The 27879-nt window shown below is 38.7% G+C and overlaps 1 protein-coding gene across 9 annotated transcripts in view; it reads left to right on the forward strand.

Annotated features, from left to right (window-relative positions):
- The window catches only part of CACNB2 (calcium voltage-gated channel auxiliary subunit beta 2), a 401898-nt gene that overhangs the window by 193986 nt on the left and 180033 nt on the right, over positions 1-27879 (forward strand). Inside the window, exon 1 of one of the 9 annotated variants that reach the window (XM_017653322.3) lies at positions 25576-25770. The exons of the other annotated variants lie outside the window; for them this stretch is intronic. Within the exon in view, the coding sequence (XP_017508811.1) occupies positions 25720-25770 (51 nt within the window). The 5' untranslated portion in view covers positions 25576-25719. Of the gene's footprint in view, positions 1-25575; positions 25771-27879 lie in introns of those variants that run through there. 9 annotated transcript variants of the gene reach the window in all.

Below are 27879 nucleotides of genomic sequence, written 5' to 3' on the forward strand. Positions count from 1 at the left end.
TATCTCCCCTATCTTGCCCTTTGTTTTGAGTAGTATTTTCTTAAGCTGGTATTATAATAATAATTCAGTTTTATAGCAGAGTTTCCATGATTGAGATTTTAGATTGGACGATTCCTCGTAGTGGGAGGCTTAACCTGTGCACTGCAGGTTTAGCAACATCCTTGGTCCCTGTGCACTGTATATCAGTAGCAGCTCCTCTCCAGTTGTGGCAACTGCAGATGTCTCCAAGCCTTGCCACATTTCTCCTGGGAAGGGCGAACTCACCCCTTGCTGGAAAGTGCTCTTTAATACAGATGCCAGTCTGTGTATTAAAAAAAAAAATCATTTTCCTCTTTGCTTCTCTGAATTCCCAGCTTTGGTGCTTTCTATCTTTTGCCCTAAAAACAGCATAGAAAATGTCATCACTTCCTTTTTCTCCTAAGCTCAGGGTCCAAAGATGAGAATGCAATTGAGATTAAATTCAAAGCTTTACTTAAATTAATAACCTAATTGTTTCCCATAACCGGTCAGAAAGCACTCTTCATGATCCTGACATTTGCTTACGTTCGCTGCTGCTAAGAGAATTGCAGATGTATTCCACCGAGGAAAGTGGAATGTTCCCCCAGTGGTGCAAAACATTGTACTCTTCTAGCAAATCATTTTCAAAAAGCCATTTCTATTTGTGGTTACTACAAAAATAGTGGTACAGGCCATCTATTTATGACAAAATTAATTCCTCTTCACTGAAATAGTAAAGGGTTTTGATGAAAAGAATCAATTTATTAGAGGGTTCTGGACAATCAACAAATATTTTAACTTGAAGTGTAAAATGCCAAATGATTACATGGTAACCTCAGAATATTATAAGCTTTTTACATTCAGTAAATATTGACTGTTGAGTGAATGGATGATTGAACATAAGTATGTTAAATTTTATCACATGGAAACCCTATATTTATAACTATACTGCAATCCCCATGTGGTAGGTTTCTAGAAAAGAAACCTTTTTTTTTTTGTATGACTGTTAAAAGGTGGGGTTTGGGGAAAAGAAAGAGCCATTTAGATGATCAACCTTTCAAAACATAATCCTAAGAAATATTTCTATTAGTGATTTGAATGTTAAACTATTCTGTTTGGATAAGAACACTGCAAAGATGCTCAACTATGTTATTCAGTAAATTGTTATATCATGAAAAATCAGGGTATTTTTCTCCTCCTTGTTCAAGTCTGAAAAATTACTTGCAGAGAGGTGAAAATACATTTAGACAATTGAAATTCCACAGTTCATCTTCCCACATTCATGAAAAAAACAAGTTAGCCTCTCTAAACACTGATCCAAAACAACCAAATCTATTACCACTGACCTCAGCTACCTCTCAAGGCCTTTAAACCCCATTTTATGTTTATTCTTTATTTCTGCATATGTATAAACCCGGTAACAGCTACTACAACAAAAGCAACAAGAATTACCACATATAAAAACCTGGTACTTCATACATAGCTCCTGAAATTAAGTCCATACACAAAAAAAGGACATGATTATGAGAGGCAGTAGAATAAATAAAAGGTTTGAGAGCACACAGTCTGAATCTAGACTTCTGGAACAGACTCCTAGCCCTGGCTACTTACCTCTCTGTGACCTTGGGCAAATTATTTAACCTCTCATGCCTGTTTTCTCATCTGTAAAAGGAGGATATGTGTGTGTATCCACAGAGTTATTTTTCAGGTTAAGTGAATTAATGTGTGTGAAGCACTAGAAAAGAACAGTCAGAACCCCGTAATGATTGGCTAGTCTTTATTCATCGATGGGCAGAAAAACTTGTAGCGCCCTTTGGTCGGTGTTTGTGAATGAAGTGTGCTTGAGTGTTTCACTTATATGTCGTGCAATCCTTGTGTGATTTTCAGCAAATGTTGATACGCTAAACAGTCATGTATTTCATTATGAGTAGAACAGCCATGGCCACAAGGGGTGTGACTAAAAGAATCATCACCTCACTTAATTTACTTGGTTTGTGATTATAACTGCTTGTGACAGCACTGGGAGGAGGCAGACCCCTCCGATTTTTCCTTCTGAGGAGACTATTAGTAAAGTCTCACCTCATGTAGCACACACATTGTTCCCAAAGAGCAAGCCGGGAGAAAACGTGTCTCTTAGAAACAAGAGGGATTGAGAAAGCGAGAACAGTTCTTCAGAGGAAGAGCTGAGGAGCTCTGATGCATCTGGCCTTGGGACATTTTTTTCAGACTAAAGGTTGATTTTGAACCTCTACACCTGCAATAGCCCAGTCGCTTCCACCGACCCTGACACAGCTGGTCACACTGATGACATCCACATGGAGTATAAACATGGCAGTGTACCTAGACTTGGGGAGATGTCTCAGCATGTGTTTCGCTTATTGCATGTGTTCAGGAGCCCTGCAGTACCCTGAGGATTTCATCAGTATCTTCCACTAGCTACAGGAGAATGGCGAATCGTGACCCAGACAGCAGTCATTCTTTGGGGGTTTAGTAGCCCCAGCCGTCCGGGTGTGTGGCAGCCACAGGAGCCATAGCCTCATCTGAGCTGTGGCCTGCTGATGGGGCACCTTCTGCTCTCGGCCCCCTTTGTACATTTTTTTTTTTTTTGTGATAGTGTATTTTTTTTTTTTGAGAGGGCATCTCTCATATTTATTGATCAAATGGTTGTTAACAACAATAAAATTCAGTATAGGGGGGTCAACGCTCAATGTACAATCATTAATCCATCTCAAGCCTAATTCTCGTCAGTCTCCAATCTTCTGAAGCATAACGAACAAGTTCTTACATGGTGAACGAATTCTTACATAGTGAATAAATTCTTACATGGTGAACAGTACAAGGGCATTCATCACAGAAACTTTCGGTTTTGATCATGCAATATGACCTATAAACAATCAGGTCAAATATGAATATTCGTTTGATTTTTGTACTTGATTTATATGTTGATCCCACATTTCTCCTATTATTATTATTATTTTTATTTTTAATAAAATGCTGAAGTGGTAGGTAGATGCAAGATAAAGGTAGAAAACATAGTTTAGTGCTGTAAGAAGGCAAATGTAGATGATCAGATGATCAGGTGTGTGCCTATGGACTAAGTATTAATTCAGGCTAGACAAGGGCAGCAAGACATCCACGGATGCAGAAGATTTCTCTCAAAGCAGGGGGGGTGAGGTTCTGAGCCTCACCTCTGTTGATCCCCAAATTCTCACCTGATGGCCCCCCTGCGACTGTGCCCGTCTTAGGTTGTTCCTCCCTTGAGGAATCTTACCCGTCTCTGGCTAACCAGTCATCTTCCGGGGCCATACAGGGAAATGTAAAGTTGGTAAGTGAGAGAGAAGCCATATTGTTTGCAAAGGTTAGCTTTTTACTTCTATGCAGATTTATGCCTTGTGGCTTCTATGCCCAGCACTTGTCTCGAGGTATCTTTACCACCTGGAGGAATTATGATACTCGGTAAATTCGATATGAGGCACGAATTCTATTTAAGGGTTGTAATTAGGAAGGAAGAAGAAAAGCTATAGATGTAGCATATGAAGGAAACATGGGAGGATTGATTATTTCTTTGACATATCTTCTTGTAGAGTACCTTAAGTATGTATAGTTTTTAAACTACTAACTAATTTGCACACACATATTAACATAATAGGAATACGGTGACATAAACAAAGCAAATCTATAATTACCATCCATCTCCAGTGAAGCCAAGAAAACCATTTAGGCACCCTAGGCATTTGTGAAAATTTATCTATGATATGATGGATATTGTCCAACTGTACTTGAACCATCAGACAAATTAAAGCAGCCCATTTCTGGGATCTGTTCACATCCCATATGTTCTTTTAACCATAGATAGTCTATAGTCATGAGATTTTGGAGTGCTACAACTTGCACCCCTCCCAACTCTTGGTTGAGTTCCAACAGTACAGATCCGGTCAAATTCGTTGTCTCACTGTATGCACATGCCAGCCTAGATATCTCCCTCCTCGTTCCTATGGCAAGTCCAGCAGATGGTGGGCTGGATGCAGCCACAACCACAGCATCGTCCGGATCCCTGTGGAGGCTTTTTGATGATCATCCCCCGGCACAAGTCCTCCAGAGAGTGCTGATGCCGGAAGCTCCTCCTCATATCGTATCTTAGTTCATTTTCTGGGTATCCAAGCTAGGCCTTGATCTTCTGCGTAGAAACAAACAGACCCTTTGCCCACACTTTGACATGCCCTCTATACCACTGTGCAGAACTCATTGGAGGTCAGCACACAGTAACTGCTTTTTTTTTTTTTTTTAATTAAGAGAAAGGAATATTATCAGAAAAGAGTACCTCCATAGCTGATCATCTGACACCCTTTAAGTGATCAACATTAAGGATATTTAAAGCATGCGTTGATCTTTGATTTACCAATAGTTTTATCCTATTAAGGAGTAATCCCCCTTTTCTTTCTTTCTTTCTTTTTTTTTTTTTTTTTTAATTTTTAATCTACACTTACCTGAAGAATACTATGTTTACTATGCTCTCCCCTATATCAGGTCCCCCCTAACAACCACATTACGGTTACTGTCCATCAGCTTAGCAAAATGTTGTAGAGTCACTACTTGTCCTCTCTGTGTTGTGCAGCCCACCCTCCCCTTTCTCCCTCCCCCCATGCATGCTAATCTTAATACCTCCCTTCTTCTTCCCCCCCCTTATCCCTCCCTGCCCACCCATCCTCCCCAGTTCCTTTCCCTTTGGTACCTGTTAGTCCATTTTTGGGTTCTGTAATTCTGCTGCTGTTTTGTTCCTTCAGTTTTTCCTTTGTTCCTATACTCCTCAGATGAGTGACATCATTTGGTATTTCTCTTTCTCTGCTTCGCTTATTTCACTGAGCATAATACTCTCCAGCTCCATCCATGTTGCTGCAAATGGTTGGATTTTTCCACTTCTTATGGCTGAGTAGTATTCCATTGTGTATATGTACCACATCTTCTTTATCCATTCATCTACCAATGGACATTTAGGTTGCTTCCAATTCTTGGCTATTGTAAATAGTGCTGCGATAAACATAGGGGTGCATCTGTCTTTCTCAAACTTGATTGCTGCGTTCTTAGGGTAAATTCCTAGAAGTGGAATTCCTGGGTCAAATGGTAGGTCTGTTTTGAGCATTTTGATGCACCTCCATACTGCTTTCCACAATGGTTGAACTAATTTACATTCCCACCAGCAGTGTAGGAGGGTTCCCCTTTCTCCACAGCCTCGCCAACATTTGTTGTTGTTTGTCTTTTGGATGGCAGCTATCCTTCCTGGTGTGAGGTGATACCTCATTGTAGTTTTAATTTGCATTTCTCTGATAATTAGCGATGTGGAGCATCTTTTCATGTGTCTCTTGGCCATCTGTATTTCTTTTTTGGAGAACTGTCTGTTCAGTTCCTCTGCCCATTTTTTAATTGGGTTATTTGTTTTTTGTTTGTTGAGGCGTGTGAGCTCTTTATATATTCTGGACGTCAAGCCTTTATCGGATCTGTCATTTTCAAATATATTCTCCCATACTGTAGGGTTCCTTTTTGTTCTATTGATGGTGTCTTTCGCTGTACAGAAGCTTTTCAGCTTAATGTAGTCCCACTTGCTCATTTTTGCTGTTGTTTTCCTTGCCCGGGGAGATATGTTCAAGAAGAGATCACTCATGTTTATGTCTAAGAGGTTTTTGCCTATGTTTTTTTCCAAGAGTTTAATGGTTTCATGACTTACATTCAGGTCTTTGATCCATTTTGAGTTTACCTTTGTATATGGGGTTAGACAATGGTCCAGTTTCATTCTCCTACATGTAGCTGTCCAGTTTTGCCAGCACCATCTGTTGGAGAGACTGTCATTTTGCCATTGTATGTCCATGGCTCCTTTATCAAATATTAATTGACCATATATGTTTGGGTTAATTTCTGGGGTCTCTAATCTGTTCCACTGGTCTGTGGCTCTGTTCTTGTGCCAGTACCAAATTGTCTTGATTACTATGGCTTTGTAGTAGAGCTTGAAGTTGGGGAGTGAGATCCCCCCTACTTTATTCTTCTTTTTCAGGATTGCTTTGGCTATTCGGGGTCTTTGGTGTTTCCATATGAATTTTTGAATTATTTGTTCCAATTTATTGAAGAATGTTGCTGGTAATTTGAGAGGGATTGCATCAAATCTGTATATTGCTTTGGGCAGGATGGCCATTTTGACGATATTAATTCTTCCTAGCCATGAGCATGGGATGAGTTTCCATTTATTAGTGTCCCCTTTAATTTCTCTTAAGAGTGACTTGTAGTTTTCAGAGTATAAGTCTTTCACTTCTTTGGTTAGGTTTATACCTAGGTATTTTATTCTTTTTGATGCAATGGTGAATGGAATTGTTTTCCTGATTTCTCTTTCTATTGATTCGTTGTTAGTGCGTAGGAAAGCTACAGATTTCTGTGTGTTAATTTTGTATCCTGCAACTTTGCTGTATTCCGATATCAGTTCTAGTAGTTTTGGAGTGGAGTCTTTAGGGTTTTTTATGTACAGTATCATATCATCTGCAAATAGTGACAGTTTAACTTCTTCTTTATCAATCTGGATTCCTTGTATTTCTTTGTTTTGTCTGATTGCCGTCGCTAGGACCTCCAGTACTATGTTAAATAACAGTGGGGAGAGTGGGCATCCCTGTCTGGTTCCCGATCTCAGTGGAAAAGCTTTCAGCTTCTCGCTGTTCAGTATAATGCTGGCTGTGGGTTTATCATATATGGCCTTTATTATGTTGAGGTACTTGCCCTCTATTCCCATTTTGCTGAGAGTTTTTATCATGAATGGATGTTGAATTTTGTCAAATGCTTTTTCAGCATCTATGGAGATGATCATGTGGTTTTTGTCTTTCTTTTTGTTGATGTGGTGGATGATGTTGATGGATTTTCGAATGTTGTACCATCCTTGCATTCCTGGGATGAACCCCTCTTGGTCATGGTGTATGATCCTTTTGATATACTGTTGAATTCTGTTTGCTAATATTTTATTGAGTATTTTTGCATCTACATTCATCAGGGATATTGGTCTGTAATTTTCTTTTTTGGTGGGGTCTTTGCCTGGTTTTGGTATTAGGGTGATGTTGGCCTCATAGAATGAGTTTGGGAGTATTCCCTCTTCTTCTATTTTGTGGAACACTTTAAGGAGAATGGGTATTATGTCTTCTCTGTGTGTCTGATAAAATTCCGAGGTTAATCCGTCCGGCACCACGGTTTTGTTCTTGGGTAGTTTTTTGATTACTGTTTCAATTTCTTTGCTTGTAATTGGATTGTTTAACTTTTGTGTTTCTTCCTTGGTCAGTCTTGGGAGGTTGTATTTTTCTAGGAAGTTGTCCATTTCTTCTAGGTTTTCCAGCTTGTTGGCATATAGGTTTTCATAGTAGTCTTTAATAATTCTTTGTATTTCTGTGGAGTCTGTCGTGATTTTTCCATTCTCATTTCTGATTATGTTGATTTGTGTTGACTCTCTTTTTCTCTTAATAAGTTTGGCTAGAGGCTTATCTATTTTGTTTATTTTCTCAAAGAACCAGCTCTTGGTTTTGTTGATTTTTGCTATTGTTTTATTCTTCTCAATTTTGTTTATTTCTTCTCTGATCTTTATTATGTCCCTCCTTCTGCTGACTTTAGGCCTCCTTTGTTCTTCTTTTTCCAGTTTTAATAATTGTGATGTTAGACTATTCATTTGGGATTGTTCTTGCTTCTTCAAGTGTGCCTGGATTGCTATATACTTTCCTCTTAAGACTGCTTTCGCTGCATCCCAGAGAAGTTGGGGCTTAGTGTTGTTGTTGTCATTTGTTTCTATATATTCCTTGATCTCTATTTTGATTTGTTCATTGATCCATTGATTATTTAGTAGCATGTTGTTAAGCCTCCATGTGTTTGTGAGCCTTTTTGTTTTCTTTGTACAATTTATTTCTACTTTCATACCTTTGTGGTCTGAAAAATTGGTTGGTAGAATTTCAATATTTTGCAGTTTACTGAGGCTCTTTTTGTGAGCTAGTATGTGGTCTATTCTGGAGAATGTTCCATGTGCACTTGAGAAGAATGTGTATCCTGTTGCTTTTGGATGTAGAGTTCTATAGATGTCTATTAGGTCCATCTGTTCTAGTGTGTTGTTCAGTGCCTGTGTGTCTTTACTTATTTTCTGCCCGGTGGATCTATCCTTTGGGGTGAGTGGTGTGTTGAAGTCTCCTACAATGAATGCATTGCAGTCTATTTCCCTCTTTAGTTCTGTTAGTATTTGCTTCACATATGCTGGTGCTCCTGTATTGGGTGCATATATATTTAGAATGGTTATATCCTCTTGTTGGACTGAGCCCTTCATCATTATGTAGTGTCCTTCTTTATCTCTTGTTACTTTCTTTGTTTTGAAGTCTATTTTGTCTGATATTAGTACTGCAACCCCTGCTTTCTTCTCACTGTTGTTTGCCTGAAATATGTTTTTCCATCCCTTGACTTTTAGTCTATGCTTATCTTTGGGTTTAAGGTGAGTTTCTTGTAAGCAGCATATAGATGGGTCTTGCTTTTTTATCCATTCTATTACTCTGTGTCTTTTGATTGGTGCATTAAGTCCATTTACATTTAGGGTGACTGTTGACAGATATGTACTTATTGCCATTTCAGGCTTTAGATTCGTGGTTACCAAAGGTTCAAGGTTAGCTTCTTTAGTATCTTACTGCCTAACTTAGCTCGCTTATTGAGCTGTTATATACACTGTCTGGAGATTCTTTTCTTCTCTCCCTTCTTATTCCTCCTCCTCATTCTTCATATGTTGTGTGTTTTGTTCTGTGCTCTTTTTAGGGGTGCTCCCATCTAGAGCAGTCCCTGTAGGATGCCCTGTAGAGGTGGTTTGTGGGAAGCAAATTCCCTCAGCTTTTGCTCGTCTGGGAATTGTTTGATCCCACCATCATATTTAAATGATAGTCGTGCTGGATACAGTATCCTTGGTTCAAGGCCCTTCTGTTTCATTGCATTAAGTATATCATGCCATTCTCTTCTGGCCTGTAGGGTTTCTGTTGAGAAGTCTGATGTTAGCCTGATTGGTTTTCCTTTATAGGTGACCTTTTTCTCTCTAGCTGCCTTTAAAACTCTTTCCTTGTCCTTGATCCTTGCCATTTTAATTACTATGTGTCTTGGTGTTGTCCTCCTTGGATCCTTTCTGTTGGGGGTTCTGTGTAATTCCATGGTCTGTTCGATTATTTCCTCCCCCAGTTTGGGGAAGTTTTCAGCAATTATTTCTTCAAAGACACTTTCTATCCCTTTTCCTCTTTCTTCCTCTTCTGGTATCCCTATAATACGAATGTTATTCCTTTTGTATTGGTCACATATTTCTCTTAGTGTTGTTTCATTCCTGGAGATCCTTTTATCTCTCTCTATGTCAGCTTCTATACGTTCCTGTTCTCTGGCTTCTATTCCTTCAATGGCCTCTTGCATCTTATCCATTCTGCTTATAAATCCTTCCAGGGATTGTTTCACTTCTGTGATCTCTTTCCTGACATCTGTGATCTCCTTCCGGACTTCTTCCCACTGCTCTTGCATTTTTCTCTGCATCTCATCCCACTGCTCTTGCATTTTTCTCTGCATCTCTGTCAGCATGTTCATGATTTTTATTTTGAATTCTTTTTCAGGAGGACTAGTTAGGTCTGTTTCCTTCTCAGGTGTTGTCTCTGTGATCTTTGTCTGCCTGTAGTTTTGCCTTTTCATGGTGATAGAGATAGTTTGCAGAGCTGGTACAAGTGACCGCTGGAAGAGCTTCCCTTCTTGTTGGTTTGTAGCCTTTTCCTGGGAGAATAGCGACCTCTAGTTGCTTGTGCTGGGCAGCTGTGCGCAGACAGGGCTTCTGCTTCCTGCCCAGTTGCTTTGGGGTTTATCTCCGCTGTTGCTGTGGGCTTGGCCTGGCTGGGGCTGTTCCTCCAAAATGGTGGAGCTCCGTTGGAGGGGGAGCGGCCAGGAGGCTATTTATCTCCGTAAGGGGTCTCTGTGCTCCCTGCTGCCCAGGGGGTTAGAGTGCCCAGAGATCCCCAGATTCCCTGCCTCTGGTCTAAGTGACCTGTCCTGCCCCTTTAAGACTTCCAAAAAGCACTCTCCACACCAAAACAACAACAGCAACAATGAGAGAGGGAACAGAAAGAAAGAAAAAAAAAAAAAGGAAAAAACAAGCGATTTTTTTTTTCTTTTTTTTGTCCTCAGGTGCCGGTCCCAGGCACCCGCTCACTGGTCCTGCTGCCCTGTCTCCCTAGCACCAGGGTCCCTGTCCTTTCAAGGCTTCCAAAAAGCACCCACCCACCGGTCCCGCAGGGAAGGAACGCTCGATATTCTTTGTCCTCAGGCACTGGTCCCAGGCACCCGCTCACCAGTCCCACCACCCTGCCTCCCTAGCACCGGGGTCCCTGTCCCTTTTAGGCTTCCAAAAAGCACTCGCAGAAAAGAGAAAAAAAAAAAAGGGGAAAAACGCGCGATTTCCTCTGTCCTCAAGTGCCGGTCTCAGGCACCCGCCCACCGGTCCCGCAGGGAAAAACGTGGGATATTCTTTGTCCTCAGGCGCCGGTCCCAGGCACCCGCTCACCAGTCCCGCCACCCTGCCTCCCTAGCACTGGGGTCCCTGTCCCTTTAAGGCTTCCAAAAAGCGCTCGCCAAAAAGAGAAAAAAAAAAGGGGAAAAACGCACGATTTCCTCTGTCCTCAGGCACCGGTCTCAGGCACCCGCCCGCCGGTCCCGCAGGGAGAAACGCGGGATATTCTTTGTCCTCAGGCGCCGGTCCCAGGCACCTGCTCACCGGTCCCGCCACCCTGCCTCCCAAGCAACGGGGGCCTGTCCCTTTAAGGCTTCCAAAAAGCGCTCGCCAAAAAAAAAACCGCTCCGGTTTCTTTCCACCCGCCGGGAGCCAGGGGGAGGGGCGCTCGGGTCCCGCCGGGCCGGGGCTTGTATCTTACCCCCTTCGCAAGGCGCTGGGTTCTTGCAGGTGTGGATGTGGTCTGGATGTTGTCCTGTGTCCTGTGGTCTCTATTTTAGGAAGATTTTTCTTTGTTATATTTTCATAGCTCTATGTGTTTTTGGGAGGAGATTTCCACTGCTCTACTCACGCCGCCATCCTGGCTCCGCCCCCCCCTTTGTACATTTTTTAGGGGAGTTAGGAGCTGTCATTAGTGAAAAACCTTTCTAAGATGCTAAAGGCCCTTAACAGTATTAAGCTCTGATGTCCAAGAGAACACAGCTAATGGCAAGAATCATTAAAATGAGCTGAATAACACCCAGAAAAAAATGTGATGCATCTTTCATGGATGAAACCTCCTGACATGACAGTGATGAGCAGGCAGTGGGCAGATATTCTGTGGTTAGCATTTGCTGGTTATTAAGGTTCTTTGCTGTTTACCAAATCAGTATTTTTGGTTGGTTGTTTTATTTGTAAATATATATAACAAGTTTTTTGCCCTATGAAAACATCCTAGATTTCTGTGATTTTACAAAATGAGCTTGGATGAGATGGAAGAGCAGCAATTATGAACAGTGGTTTGAGGGCTATGAAATATCTCTCTAAATTTCTTCTAAAGGAAATGGAGTGATATTTCATGTTAGTTATATTAACCTCAGATTTTAAAATGAATAAATGTGAAAAAAATCATGACTATGTTTGTGAGCCTAAAGCTTGAAGTAGATGACAAATTGTCAAAACATAACACTAAGGAGCAAATTCTTAAAATGTCTTATTTTTTCATTAGAGACCACAGCTGGCTAAGTCATTTTAGATTAATAGACTTCTTATGTTCTTTATATGCACAGTAGTCATAGCTTTATTAAATTTTACTTTCTGCCTGAAAAAGAAGTTTTTTTAAGGCTAAAAACAATTTTTTTAGAAACCAAACACACATAGAACATTGCAAGAAAAAAGCACCACACCGCCTTTTCTATACTTAAGCAAATAACTGCAAAGCGAGCCCCAATCAACCCCTGAAAAAAATTTAAAAATAGAATATTTACAGCAATTCCTAGAAACATCCCTCTGCCTCCTTATGTTTTCTAATCACTGTTACATGCTCCCCCTGCCTAGAGGTAACCACCATCCTGACTTTTGTGGTAATAAACTCTTGGTTTTTCTTCTTCATTTTATTGTCATGATTCCTGGGCACACCCCTAAACACTCTACAGGGTTTTTTTTCCTACTTTCTATACTTTTTGTGTACATGAAACCATACTCTTTATGCGCTTTGGAGGCTCGCTCTTTTTTTTCACTAACATTATAGTTCTGAGATTGATCTATGATGCTCGTTTGTCTAAAATAATCTGCAGTGGAAACTATACCACAGTCGATGTGCCCACTCCACTGCTGGTGAACAGTTGGGCTCTTCCTAGTTTTCGAGCGCTAACGATCATGCTGCAGTAATTAATGTTCATTGTTATGAACCTGGGTGATCAAGAAAAGGTGCACTTGGATTCCATATATTAGATGTAAGGATATGTGGAATTAGAGATTGTCTGCATCCGAATGCACCTAAATGTGATATTTTTTAGCATTTAAGGGAATTTAGTTTTAATACCGGAAAGTTCACTTACTTGGAATGTGCTAATGAAAAGATATAATCAAATTCAATACCTACACTGAACTGGGATGTAGAAGGCTAAGAAGGTACCTGTCGTGGATGGATTTTCTATCCTATTGTTTTTCTATCCAACCCAAAGGGGAGGTCTATCCAACAGTGCAGAAATTTTGCTGTCATTACCACCCCAAACTTGATGAATGGATGGTAGTGACGAAGGAATATTCAGGGAGAGATAAGTAAGCCAACTAGGAGGTGAGTAATATGGAATATGGAGCAACAGGAAAAGTATTTTTAAAGTAGTTACTCTTTATTGGGAACATATGTGTACCAGACTGCTTAGCACCTTATGTATGTATCTCAGTATTCTTCACACTAGCCCCATGAAAAATGGGCAGTGTCTCTAGGCATGTGACCTGGGCTAGGAGGGCCCCCCCTGTGTGTTAATGTTCTGCTTGTACCATCTTGAAATTCTTAATAATTTTGAACAAAGGGCACCACGTTTTCATTGGGCACTGTACCTCACAAATTATGTAACTAGTTTTGTTGCAGAAACTGGGACCCACAGAGGAAAGTCACTTGCCCTACATTACATAGCTATTAAGCAGAAGAGTGAAGATTCCAACCTTGTTTGTGATGCTGATTCCTGCTGTCTTAACTCTTGTGCTTGTCTCATTTGCCTTCAATTTTCAAGATAAATGAGTAACAGAAGCTAGAAGCAACTACAATTAATACAAGCTAGGATACTAAAACAGAAAGGAAAACAAATCATCAGAGTATAATAAAAGGTATTTGGAATGAATGAAACATGATTATTGTCAATGTTACCTTGAGTTAAACACAGAAATCCAAAATAAATAATTAAAAACTGTAAAGCCTTTCCCCAGAGTAAACAGAGCCTTGAATTCGGAATCATGCTCCAAGGTGACTCTGCTCAGTCTTGGCTATCCAAAGAGCAATGGGATGTTGACCTAGCTCTGCTCTTTTTAGCAATTTGTGCAAGAAGAGCCAAGCGCAGATTCGTGGTGGTATAGTCCAGGAAGGAGCAGATGGAGGTCGGCATGCAACTTCTCCTTGCTCAGACTCCATCGGTTCTGCTGTGCCTCCTGACTGCGTTAGATTAAACACCGCAAACACACCATATCCCGTTTCATGCTTAATAGACCCAGCTCACTTGGAGGAAATTTTAAGATATCCTCATTTTTCTTTGGAATATGTCAGTTTACTCCTCTAACTATGGGATATTTTTCAAATTTTTATTTATGCTTCATATTAATCCAGCAAGTACAAAGTAATGATTCTCAAGAGCACTTCATAGACCACCCTTCCTTGAAGACTAATAAGTCAAACTTCCATGATATTAAAGAATGATATTGTAAAACATTCCTGATTCGTTCATTCTGTTTGAGATAATGCCTTGAAATGTGTTCTTGAGTTATTCCAAAGCACCTGTGGGTTTCAGGGTCCAAGCCAAGTGACCACAAAAGAGCATGCCTGTTATATAAAGAACATGTTTTTTTAAGTATATCCATTACATGTTAGTAATAAAAACAACATAAATTCTCTTGATTCATTTCTTCAGCCTCCAAAAATATCAGATGCACTTAAAGGCTATCTTGTGGAAGTATGCACATCTGGAAATACTAGATTGTACCAGCAGTGTTTTTAATGACCACGTGCATGCCTGTGTTCTGTTAAGAGTGGAAGTTTAAAGCAATATCTGACTAACTTCCTCTTGTGAATTACCAGGGTTCAGCACATTAGGGCTTCTGGGGCCAGGGCTGACTGGGGCCTGCCAAGGCTGGCTTAAGACTTCAGAGCAAAGGGAACTTGTGTCAAAGACCTGAGTAAGGCAGAATGAAAAGTGAGGACAGGTCGGGAGTGCCATATGCTAGAGGCAGATAGAGTTAGGGATGGATAAAAAAAAAAGATAGCTTTCTGTTGAAAATGAGTAAGACCCTGTAACCAGTTCTTGAAAGGGAACCGGAAAAGATCCAAAGCACCTCAAGACAGGGTGTGTCACAGTGGCTTCCACTCAGCAGTCTGTGGGTATTTAAAGGCATCAGATGCTAGGTCTCATGGTATAAATTCAAGAGCTGCGAGCATTCACAGTTTAAAGCCTGAACAATGATGAAACCTGCAGAGAAAAGAGGAGAACTTACCATAGTTTCCTGTGTTGGGTGTACATGAGAATCACCTGGGGAGCTTTCTAAAATCCATACGGCAAGTTACATCCCAGGCCAATTAAGTCAGGATCTCAGGAGGCAGGATTAAGACATTGATTACACCTTGCAACAAGGTTGAGACACAGTGGTCTCAAGCAAGTGGTATAATTTTCCCACTTCCTGATTTATCCATTTATTTATCAGTGTTTACCTGATTTATCTACAAATGTATCATATGCATCATAATTCATAGATTAACCACACTTACATTTCAATATACTTATACTTAAGTTACATTAGATGTTTTGTCCACACATTCACTTGTGGAGTTCTACTTACCAGTCCTCAATGCACATCATCAAAGACTGGGACCTCTACATCAAACAGCTTATTCTGTCATCCTAATTTAAAAGGCCAGTGTGGCACAGCAAGACATCTATTCTAAAGAGACCACTTCTATTGAAATAGATTTGGGGCTATTATCTAGATAATAGAACCACACTATTATCGGGGGTCAAGGAAGCTGCAGAGTTCCTGACCCATTTGACCAAATCCTAGGTGAGAGATTTATAGTATATGATTTCATTTGATATTTAGAGAATAGGGAGACATAAAACCTTCACTTCTCCCAAATATTTATTTTGGGGTATTTGTGGGTAATCTTTCTTTGGATATCCAAGAGTTTTGATGTTGCAGATCTTCTGAAATTGTCTCAGGGTCCTCAGACCACCCTTTGAGAATACTCAGCTGGGGACTGTAAATAGTGAAAGATGTTAGGACTGCAAATCTGCAGATGAATGTATTTTCCAGTTTTCACTCAAATTAGAACTATGTGCTCTGTCCTTCACTTGTGAGAATTGTGTTTTAATTCTAAATTGTTTCCCTAATCCTCTCTTCCTTCAGCTGTGGTACATGATGCATTCATATTCCCTGTGTGTATTTTAGGCCATGTAGTCTACATAAATACTATTGATATGGATGTACAACTGCACTACAAAAAAGAATGATCAATACTCAGGAAAAACATTCTCCCAAGTAAAGTGCAGTTACTACTGTTTAATCACATTTTAAAACATTAATAAGGGTCCTGCTTGTGATATATTCCATGACTCGTCAAACAATGAAAGAAGTTGTCTCAAGTTTTTATTTCCGAAAAAACAAATGATGAATTATGCCTATAGTGTTTTTAAAATGTGGTTGTGAATATAGTTTTCTCTTGGAATTGGTACTCCTAAATAATCGTTTACAATGGAAATAGTTGGGTAGGGGAGATGAGAAGGTTAAAAAAGCGTCCACGTTTATAGTTAGAATCAGGCAGTAAACAATTATATTTTTGTACTTTACATCTAGAAAATAGGATTAATTTCGCTACTTCATTGGAGAAATTAGTAAAATGAAATCACATAGCAAGAACCACTAGATATTAGCTCAGTATCTTATTTTTAGCAGTCTTGTATGCTCTTTTTTTTTGTAATACCATTATTTCAAATTCATTGTCTCCTGCAGATCTATTTTCTTTATTGTGTTCTATAGCATTGAATTTATAAATTCATATTTTAAAAATTAGAAGTTCATCAGAGAGTAGAAAGTTGGTTGCCAGAAGTAGGAGGTGGAAAAAATGGGAAGTCACCAGTAAAAGGGTTCAAACTTTCAGTTGTAAGATGAATAAGTTCTGATGAATAACATTCTAACAATTAATTTAGGTAATTATATGCATAACATGTAAAGCTTGGTGGCCATAGTTAACAACAGTGTATTGTGTAATCGGAATTTGCTAAAAAGCTGGAACTTAAATGTTCTCGTACACATAGATAAATATCAGAGGTAAGGGATGTGTTAACTGTGGAAGAAATTCTTTCACATGTATACATATATCGAATCATCAGGAGGCACACTTTAAATATCTTACAATTTTATGTCAGTTAAACCTCAAGAAAGCCACGATTAAAAAAAGGAAGACTTAGAGGTTCTTTTTAAAAATAACACAAATAAATCATAAGAATCACATTATTTAATACTTAAAATGTTAGGCATACTTCATGTAGGTATAATACGAGTGAACGCAAATGCAGCCAAGTTATCAGATATACTTCTAGGACTCACTGTATCAACAAGCTTTAGTTTAAAAAAGAATTAGGTGAAAATTCAGTTAACCAAGCAAGTACCAGCTATTCTGACCAATTTTTTTTTTAACCTAAGGTAATTGTGAATGTCCTGGAGGTTATATATAATTGTCAGTTCTAATGGGTTGAGACTGCCTCATGAAGTCTTTTTCTTCCAACATGTTTAATAGAATTACACTTTCAGAACTGTTAGTGGTGGGCTAAGTCGTGAGACTCTCAGTGGAGGGACTAGTTGAGCAAGCTGTTTACACTGGAAGATTCTGAGGCTTCAGGCATATCAAGTAACTTAACTAGTTAGTTAATGGCAACAAAGCTGGGACTAACTCGGTTGTCTTAACTCTAAGTCTAATATGCTTTCCGTGTCACTGAATGTACTTCCAGGTTTTTTTTGGGATTATGGGCCAGATCGTACTACTATGAAAGCAGTAAGAGAGCATTCACAGTGATTGCATTGAATCTGAAACTAACACGTGGTCAAGACATAATTCTACACTCACTCTCATAGCAAGGCAAACATGACATCAAAATCAGTACATAAAGTCCCTTTGCCTAGCACTACATGCTGTAAAGAAAATCAAATAGGGTAATGGGATGGAGAGTAGTTCCCCCTTGGCCCTTGAGGTCAGGGCTTTGAGGACATGAATTGTGAAGTGAGCCCCGAATGGTGTGAGAAGAAGCCAACCGTGTGAGGGTCTATAAGGAAAGCATTCCAAGCAGATGCAGGAGAACTGTAGGGCTTCAGGATGGGAATGCACCATGTGCGGTCTGGAGACTGAAGGAAAACCAGGGTGGCTTCAGTGTGGTGGTGGCAGGGCAGGGTAAGAGGGATGAGGTTGGAGATGTGGCCGGAGCCAGCTGTCACAGGCCCTGCTCACTGATTATTTCAGTTGCAACCACATACTGTTGGAGGATTTTCAGCAGCAGAGTGATAGGAATGAATCATGTTTTTAAAAAGGCTGCTTTGGCTGTTCTGTGGAGATTGGGCAGCAGCCATGATATGAGTGAGGGACAAATGCTGGCTGCTGGAGTGCACAGGACTTGCTAGTGAATTTTTGGTCTGGATCACAAGGGGACAGCAGTGCTGTTCACTATAGTATGCAAGATTGGAGAGTTGGGGGAAACATCAGTAGTTCTTCGGGAAGCATGTAAGGTTTGAGAAGCCTATTGGAAATCCACAGAAGTGCCTAGGTGGCATTACAAGCAAGAGCCTGGAACTCAAAGGCATAGAATATTGAGGAGCACCACACAGAAACTGAGCGTAGCGGTCAGAGGTAGGGAACAGTTACTCCTTCGGTGCAAGTAAGAAGTGATCATCTCAGAAGGAAAACCCTTAAGATAGTAGGGCTGTTAGAAGAGCATTGGGGAATGGGATGGGGACAGGCTGATCTCAAAGCCCCATCACTGTGTCACCTCCTTAATCCCCAGCACACATCTCAGAGTGAATAATTGAGTGGCAGTTGTGTTAAAGGGAAATACTGAAACATTAAACATATTACGTTGAATTGCATAGATCCATTCAACTACTACAGAAAGTAATTGGCAGTTTTTCTTTTATAGGTAACTCTAGAAAGACATTTAATAATATGGAAAGAGTTTTACAATGTTAAATGCAGGTTGCAAGTACCAAAAAATTACAGACTATGCCTTTCAGGATCAAATTTACAATGGGACAGATCCACAGGGAGATGAAGAGGTTAAAGGAGCCCCCAGAACACCCACTTCTGAATTTTTCCTGTAATTGTTTGAAGTGGCAGCTTTGACATAGATAAAATTCCTGTGGCTCTTTAGTAACAATGCTCAAAGATATTTTCAAGTCTATCTTATTCAATAATGGGGGGAAGGCAACAGTGGAGGAGAGAGTCCCTTTCAGTTCTTGTAGTTGATTGGTTCTGGTATGTTTGAAGTTAACTCATCTCAAAGAGTAAGTTGTTTGCTGGGGTACATTATTAAATGATATGTTAAAAAGGACAGCTCTTCTGTCAAGGTAAGAAAAGGATGAAAAAGCATCTCTCCACCACTAAATTTTTGTTATATAAAAAGATGGGACCTTCATTTGAGTGACTCTGATTTAAATGAAAATTTCCCCCTCATCTGCAGCCAGATGGATTGGGGACAGGATTGATATGGGCTACTTAGAAAAATAAATTTTAGGAAGGAAATTTAATAGTACAGCTTTGAGATAAAATTACTCATTCCCACATTCTTCTCAGTCAATAAACCAATAGGTATTTGTTGGAATTTGTTGTCACATGAAATAAAATTTAAAAGGTAAAACTTAGAAAGAAAAGTCAATTGTGGATGTGACGATTTTTGTTTTGTTTTTGACTTTTTGTTGTATTTTACTATGGAATTTTAAATTGTTTCCAATTTTTATTTCTTGAGAAAACAATGTGTTTGATTGTCATTTACCAAAAACACATGTGAAGCTTAGTGTGTACACACACGTTAGAGTTTTCTTCTGCTATTATGCATGCCATCATTATCCATATTTGTACACATATCATAGCTTTTTGTGATCAAAGATGACACTATTGATGGCATCAGCTCTAAACTGGGGTGTGATCAAGGGAATTTTTTTCACAATCCTTGCTGGTTAAATAAACAGTCTAGACTTTGAAGTCTGGATTGGCCACTTGAAATATGTGACCTCCAAAATTCTGCCTTTTATTTTTTTGGTCTCTTGGCAACATAAGGTATTTATACTTTGGCCACCACCTCCCCATACAGAAATATCTGCTGCTGTTTTAAAGTTTAAAACAATAAATGGGAAAGTTGCCTCACACTGAGGATTCAGTATTACTGAAGCTGTCCTCGCTGCCTTCTGTTTATGTAGACCTCTAATAATAATGAATATGAAGAGAACAATAAAAAGAACCCTTCTCTGGGCAGATTAGTGAGTATGCATCTTTAGTTATAAAAATAGTGCTCCAGTAGTTCACTAGTTATAATGTCATTATCATTAAGTCTTTTTCACAGTTTAGCAAAGAGAAGTTGGTGGTTGAGTGGGAGTATGGTAGAAGGAAATTGGAAACAAGCTAAAGCAAAATATTATTAGTGTAAATGCCACTACAGACTGCAGAAACCTCAGGTCCTAACATCTGAAATCTGACACTGAGTGACTCCAGTGGTCTGGGCTTCTCCTGTCGAGAGTAACAGAATAACTAGGCCCTGGCTGAGCGCCCAGGGGCTGCCTCTGAGATGTTCCAAATTCACAGGGGTCTCCTATCGCTCCCTTTTGCCTCTTTAATCCCCCTCCCACTTTTGGACAACCTGAAGTAGATCTAGATATGATTTGAATTTTACATTCTGTCATCTTCAGTTATAACAAAGTATTTCATATCGATAGTATTGATATAAAGGGCACCTTCAGTTCCTCACCCTCAGTACTGTTATGCTGGAAAATTCTTTGTTGTGGGGGTTGGCCTGTGTATTATAGAATGTTGAACAGCATCCTTGGCCTCTACCCAGCAGATGCCAGTAACAACCCACTCATTCCTGCTTGGCAATCAAAAACCCCTGGACATTGCTTAATGTCCCCTGGGGCAAAATCATCCACAGCTGAGAAGTCCTGAGTTAGAGAAAAGAAAACTAATATTTATTTAGCATCCCTGATGTGCCAGAGGTATACTAGATGTTTTCTATAATCTGATAATTAACCTTTGAAGCCTTTCCCCTTTACCATAGATTAGGAATCTGAGAGATGGAAGGATAACTTTTGTTGTTGTTGTTTTTTCTTGGTTATTAACTTTTTAATACTCGACAATGAAAATGCATTTTAACCAGAGAAATTATTTTATACCTAAAAAAAATAGAAAATGTTATGGTTAATATTTTTACCCCATAATATGGCTGTGTATTTTAGACATTCCCTAAATTACAAACACTTAACTCAAAAATTTTCCAAAACTATGAAAAGCCAGAAAGTCATTACTGGATGTTGACCTTCCTTTATTTATTTATTTATTTATTCCTTATGTAATTTATTTATTTATTATAATTTTCTTTATTAAGGTATTATTAATATACACTCTTATGAAGGATTCACATGAAAAACAATGCGGTGACTGCATTCACCCATATTATTGAGTTCCCCCTCAACACCCCATTGCAGTCATTGTCCATCAGTGTAGTAAGATGCCACAGAGTCCCTATTTGTCTTCTCTGAGCTACACTGTCTTCCCCGTGACCCCGCACACACCATGTGAATTAATCATGATACCCCACAATCCCCTTCTCCCTCCCCACCCACCCTTCCCCTTTGGGAACTGCTAGCCCCTTAGAGTTTGTAAGTCTGCTGCTGTTTTGTTCCTTCAGTTTTGCTTCATTTTTATACTCCACAAATGAGGTAAATCATTGGTACTTGTCTTTCTCTGCCTGATTTACTTCACTGAGCATAATACCTTCCAGCTCCATCCATGTTGTTGCACATGATAGGATTTGTTTCTTTTTTATGGCTGAATAGTATTCCATTGTGCATATGTACCACCTCTTCTTTATCCATTAATCTGCTGATGGACACTTAGGTTCCTTCCATATCATGGCTATTGTAATAGTGCTTTTTGAATCTGAGAACTTGTATTCTTTGGTAAATTCCTAGGATTGGAATTACTGGGTTAAATGGTATTTTTATTTTTAGTTTTTGAGAAACCTCCATATTGCTTTTCACAATGGTTGAAATAGTTTACATTCCCACCAGCAGTGTAGGACGGTTCCCCTTTCTCTGCATCCTCACCAGGATTTGTTGTTCTTAGTCTTTTCGATGCTGGCCATCCTAACTGGTGTGAGGTGGTATCTCATTGTGGTTTTAATTTGCATTTCCCTGATAATTAGTGATGTGGAGCATCTTTTCATATGCCTGTTGGCCATCTGAATTTCTTCTTTGGAGAACTGTCTGTTCATATTCTCTGCCCATTTTTTAATCAGGTTATTTGCTTTTTGGGTGTTGAGGCATGTGAATTCTTTATGTATGTCAGATGTTAACCCCTTGTCGGGTATGTCATTTATAAATATATTCTCCCATACTGTAGGTTGCCTTTTTGTTCTGCTGATGGTGTCCTTTGCTGTACAGAAGCTTTTTAGTATGATGTAGTCCCATTTGTTCATTTTGTTTTTGTTTCCCTTGCCTGAAGAGATGCATTTCAGGAAAAAGTTGCTCATGTTTATATTCAGGAGATTTTTGCCTATGTTCTCTTCTAAGAGTTTTATGGTTTCATGACTTACATTCAGGTCTTTGATCCATTTCAAGTTTACTTTTGTGTATGGGGTTATGCAATAATCCAGTTTCATTCTCTTGCATGTAGCTGTCCAGTTTTGCCAACACCAGTTTTGAAGAGGCTGTCATTTCCCCATTGTGTAACCATGCCTCCTTTATCATATATTTATTGACCATATATGCTTGGGTTAAAGCTGGACTCTCTAGTCTGTTCCATTGTTCTATGGTTTTGTTCTTGTGCCAGTACCAAATTGTCTTGATTACTGTGCCTTTGTAGCAGAGCTTGCAGTCAGGGAGCATAATCCTCTCAGCTTTATTCTTCCTTCTCAGGATTGCTTTGGCTATTCAGGTGTTGGCCTTCTTTTTTTCATTCTCTAACACTGGAAAGTGACCAAATTGTCTTGGATTGGTTGTTTCTTCTTTTTTCTAGCAGGTAAACTCTCTGTTGTCTAAAAGATGCCATTTTCTTTGCTGCATGTATCTTGTTTGTCCTCTTTCCCTGTTTTCCATTCTCAGTAGTCTGTCATTGATACCTTATTTAATCTTTCTTCTGCTTTTCTCTTCATCTTGCTAGGGTCCTTAAGAAAATACCCCTCAACCCCATTTGCAAGAAACATTCCTAATTAATGTGTGAAAAGAATGATATACCTGTAATCAGAACATACTGTTGTTTAATGTTAGTTTATAGGAGCTTGGAAAGGCATGGATATTCTTGTATGTTCCATTCAGAATTTCTATCCAACTCCTCCTCTTTCCTCCTCTTCGAACCCCAGTTGTTTTTTGCTTACTTGAAATCAACATGAGTTATTGACATTTTAGTGAATATATTCTGTGAATATATTTCAGTGACATGATAAATTAATTGGGCTAAGAACTTGGCAGCTAACAACCATATAAATCATAGAAAAAAAATATTTTAAGTTGAAAACTGGCATCCAGGCAAAATTTTTCAAAAATTACAAAACGTTTCTCTCAAATAAATTTAGAATAAATATGTGTCAGAGATTTTTTAAATTCAGTGGGGAAATCAGCAAGATAGTAAACCAGCTTAACAGATTATGGTAAATACCTAAGTATTTGTGCTCACTGAAAGAAGAAATACTGGGCTAAGACTGTTGAATTAGATAAAGACTGGTTAATGCTCTACAGGGCAATAAAACAATAATTTGGGGGCTTATCTTTTATACAAGAAAGAAATCATTAGCATTTCTGCTAGAGAAATTCATTTCTATAGGACAAATGTATTTGCACTTCTGTTTTCTGCAAGTTAATATCTACCCTCATAAGAGCTATAAAATATAATAGTGAGTTAAACACAGGTTTCTAATTTCCCTAGAAAATTAGGCAACCCTTGGTTGCCTATAAGACACTTAAAACTCTCTGAGCTTGAAAATGTAATGTAAACCTATTATAAAAATCTGAAAAATAATTAATTTTTTTTAAAGGAGAGGGAAAAAACCACTACCAGATGCAACTACTGTGAACAATTCATGGATTTCCTTACAAGTTCTTTTTCTAAATATTTTTAACAGTAGAGTCATTATTGTAGAAAAACTTTGGTACGTACTTTTTTCTTTTACTTACTCTCACCTAGTGTATCTATTTTGTTATATAATGAAAGTGTACCATAAACATTTTAATGTCTACATAATGATTTTGCATTTTTTATTTCATTCTTTTCATGGTTTTTCTCATTCTAAAATTATTTATTTATTATGAATTTTTGAAAAATAACAAAAAGCATAGAAAATAATACAATGACCAGTGTTGGAAGCACAACCTAGTTTAAGAAATGAACTGTCACTGATAGAGCTGCCCTGTCCTCCTATGGACCCTCCGGTACATACACCTATCCCAGTGTAACTGCTAGCCGGTTTTAGTACTCATCTGTTTTTCTTTACACTTTTACCACATCCAGAAAATATAGAGTATTTTTGTGTGTTTTCAGACTTCATGCAAATTGTACCACACGTTCTTCAGGAATAAAGGTTCTGCAGCTTGCTTTTTTTTACTGTCATTATGTTTATGGGGATTTATCCATGCAGTTACTTAAAAACCACTCACTTTCAGTGCTGAATAGTCTTCAAATTTGTTTACCCACTTTCCTGTTTGTCCTCAATGAGGCTGTTGGCAGTTTTTCACTAGACACCCCCAGTCTTGCCTGGAACATTCTGTGCATATATCCCCCTGGACACTTGTGTGAGGGTTTCTCTGTGTGGGTACGAGGGGACAGGAGGGCAATCAAAGGATATGCGTATCTACAGCTTCCCTGACTTTTGCTAAGTCTCTCGCTGGCTGTACCAGTTTATACTCCCATCAACAACATAGAGAAGTCTGTTTGCTCTCCATCAAGGGTCGGCAGACCTTTTTGTGAAGGACCACATAGGAGATATTTAAGCCCTGGACAGCGACCTAGTCTCTGCCATAACTATTTAACTCCACTATTGAGCCAAAGCAGCCACAGAAGATATAAAAATGAATGAGCATAACTGTGTTCTTTGTTGAAGGGCACTAAAATTTGAGTTTCATATCATTTTCGTGTGTCGCAAAATACAATCTTCTTTTGATTTTTTTTTCAGCCATTTTAAAATGTAAAACACAATCTTAGCTTGCACATCACACAAAACAAGATAGCTGTTACTAGTTTGGCCTTCAGACTGTAGTTTGCTGCAATGGCCCCTGCTTGACCAAGATCTGGTGTTTCAGATATCTTAGATGTTTCTACTCTCATGGCTGTGAAATGGTAAATTCTGATTTCAATTTGTATTCCTGAATAGTAGTGAACTGAAACATTTTATCATGTTTATTTGCTCCCAGGGAATTCTCTGGTATGGTTTATTTATTCATGTTTCTTATTCTTTCAGATTGTGGGTCTTCAGTTTATTGAATTGTAGGAGTTCTTTCTCTTTTCTGGGTAGGAATCCTTTGTTACATACTTTGCAAACATGATCTCAGACTATTGTGATTATCATTTCCTTTTTCTGAGGTATCTTGATGAGGTGTTTTAATTTAAATAAAATTAAATCCATGCAAGTGATATTTATTTGACTGCATGAGAAAAGAATTACATTTTTCATACGCATTGAGAATTTGAAAGGTGAGCCAAGAAGAAAGATACCACTTTCTTGTATGCAACAGAGGAAATACTTCCTTACTGGGTGTAAGTGGAAGAATGTTCTCACTCTTATTCCAGACTCTTCCTTTGGTCCAGTGGTTCCTTTAAATGCCAGCAACTCGTCCAGTTAGTTGTGCAATCTGTGGTTCCACAGTGAGGAAGGCATCTTCAAGCACCGCTGTGGTCAGCACTGTCCGCGGGCCCCGCATCTGATATTAGGGAACTGTTACTCTGCTTTCAGGAGTTGGCAGGCTTCGCTCTTCTAAGCCAGCTGATGTCATTCAAAGTACACAAAGCCCCTCCCACTTGATTTGTTAATGGACTTTGATGGGCTTCTTGGCTGTGTCCAAGTGGTTTTGGAACAGAGAGGACCGTTGTAATCTGAAGAACTTTAGAAAGTCACACTGGCTGGACTGCACAGCCCCCAGCCAGCAAGAAAAAGGAAAACAGTTGATACGCTGCTCAGCGAGGCCAGACTTGGCTGCCTTGAGCTTTTTTACTGAGTTCTTGCTCCTGTGAAGCATTTCTTGCTCTCTGGAGAGCTGGGCCCACTTGGAACTGGGCTGGCATGCTTGACAGACGCTTCACGTCCTCTCAAACTAAGTACATTTTCTCTGGGGTAAGCATACGGGCAGGGAGGCAGGCCAGATGCATGGTGTGGTTTAAAGAAAACAGGAGTGTGCTGAATTGGTAATGAGCTCAAGGTAAAATCACAATAGTTGCTCCGCTTTCTGTTAAGTTTTTCTTAGGGGCTTTAAGCAAGTAAGTCTGTAATTCTGATTTTAAAATGTATCTTACTGAGATGGAAGAGAAGGAAGCAGAGAAACTTAGTGGAAAATGAAAATGCTTTTCCAGCTGTGGAGTCCCTTGTTGCCACTGAGATGGGTCTGTTTTTTGTTTCTGCTGTTTTCTGAGGCCTTTCTATGTAAATCAGGATTATTTGACTTCCTGTGTTCTACAAATTAAGATTTGATTGCTTTTTGTCACTTAACAAGTTTTTGAATTTAATGAAATACAAAAATAAGAGTCTCATATTTAAAATATGTAAGGATAATAGAGCTTTACCACACACAGATCAGATGTTTAGGTCTTTAGATTTGGTTTAGAACTTTTAAAAAGAAAAGACCGCATCCATGTTAGTGCCTCTCTAGGGAATGCTTCAGAAAAAAATGATAATTCTAGGACCCAAATGTAAACTGTAGCCTATAAAAATAATCATAAGGTTACAAGTATCTGTGCAAATAGGATGTATAAATATAATTTTAAAATCAGCAAAATACAGCTTGTCTAGAAATTCTTTCCAAGTTACCTTTTTTGTCTCTTGTAGTTCCAATCTACACTAAATTTAGTTTAACAGAGAAAAAATACTAAGAAATATCCGGTTGCGGTTGTCATTCGTTCTGTTGTATCATATAAAGTGTTAGCACAGGCAGTAAACTCTGAGATGTGTTGCTTAAACTATGTGATTTCAATGATGTTTTGTTATATTTCATTTTCAGTTTTCTAAACATAACAGTTTTCCTTGCTTATGTTTACCCCCATTAAATTTTGTAGACCCTGTTATATTACTTTAGGCTCCGACATGGCTGGCAATGTATATACTAATTATAAAGAATTTCTGGGCAGCAGGTACTTCACCCAAGTTTCTGAGCTTTCCAAATGCCACTCATGTTTAATTCAGAAATTATTCAACACCTGTTTGCTTTGAGAGGCACTGGCAGTCATCATTTCCCATAAACTTGCCTGCTTTCTAAGAATATGATCACACACAAAATAGCTGTTACAGTTTTTTCTACAGAGAAATTCTATTATGAATTAGGAAATTGTATAATCCAAAACCCAAAGTGCCAAGTATCCACATTGCCAAATATATTCCAGGGGCCATTTTGGATAGTTTCAGTGTTGAAATTGGGCACAGAAATATCACAGTTATTTGATTGGAACATTAGATGACTCTAAAACAGTTAATTGAATAACTTATTGTACAGTTAATTTCAGTTCTGTCTTGAGGTATTATGGGGAATCTGCACAGGAATATTTATCCTTTTAAGCTGCTTTCTCTTCCCCAATTCTTGATTTTTGTTTTCAATGGCCTAGTTATTTCTCATTTTAATTAGTGCCAGTGTTTGAATAGGGATGATACGTACATGGATTTTTGCTTTAATGGTTAAGTTTTAAAGTAAATCTACATAAAGACTTCATTCTCTTACCATTTAACACTTTCATCCAGTCAATCCCAGAGTTTCTGAACAGTGACAAAATTTTTCTTTCAGTTTGGGCAAGAATATAAGTGGAAAGAATTTTAAAAATCACACGTACATGTATTTATGTGCAATGTGCATGTATTATGGAATAACTCTTTAGGATGCTGAACTGTGTAGCCTTTATTTTTGTTCTAGCCAATTGGGACTTCAATTTTTATATCATTGGTACTTTTTAAAGTCACTACAAATCCCAAATGCATGAGAGCGTATTTAGAAGTATGTATTTAATTCTCATCTTGGATTAAAGTGAAATTAAGCCAATGAAATTTGGTATCAATAATTTTCCACTGCCAGGTGGGGAAAAATGACTGGCTAGTATTAAGTACATTTTTATGAATTCTGGTATTGTTAAGTTTCTTTATGAGTGAAAGTGTGTGCTGTTATTCTTAGACCAAAATGACCATTCTCTCTACCTCCTTTCTCTTTTCTTCAAATATTAAAGATCTTTCAGATTAGTGCAGGTT

The sequence above is a fragment of the Manis javanica genome, chromosome 2 (genome assembly GCF_040802235.1).
Source record: "Manis javanica isolate MJ-LG chromosome 2, MJ_LKY, whole genome shotgun sequence".
NCBI lineage: Eukaryota > Metazoa > Chordata > Mammalia > Pholidota > Manidae > Manis > Manis javanica.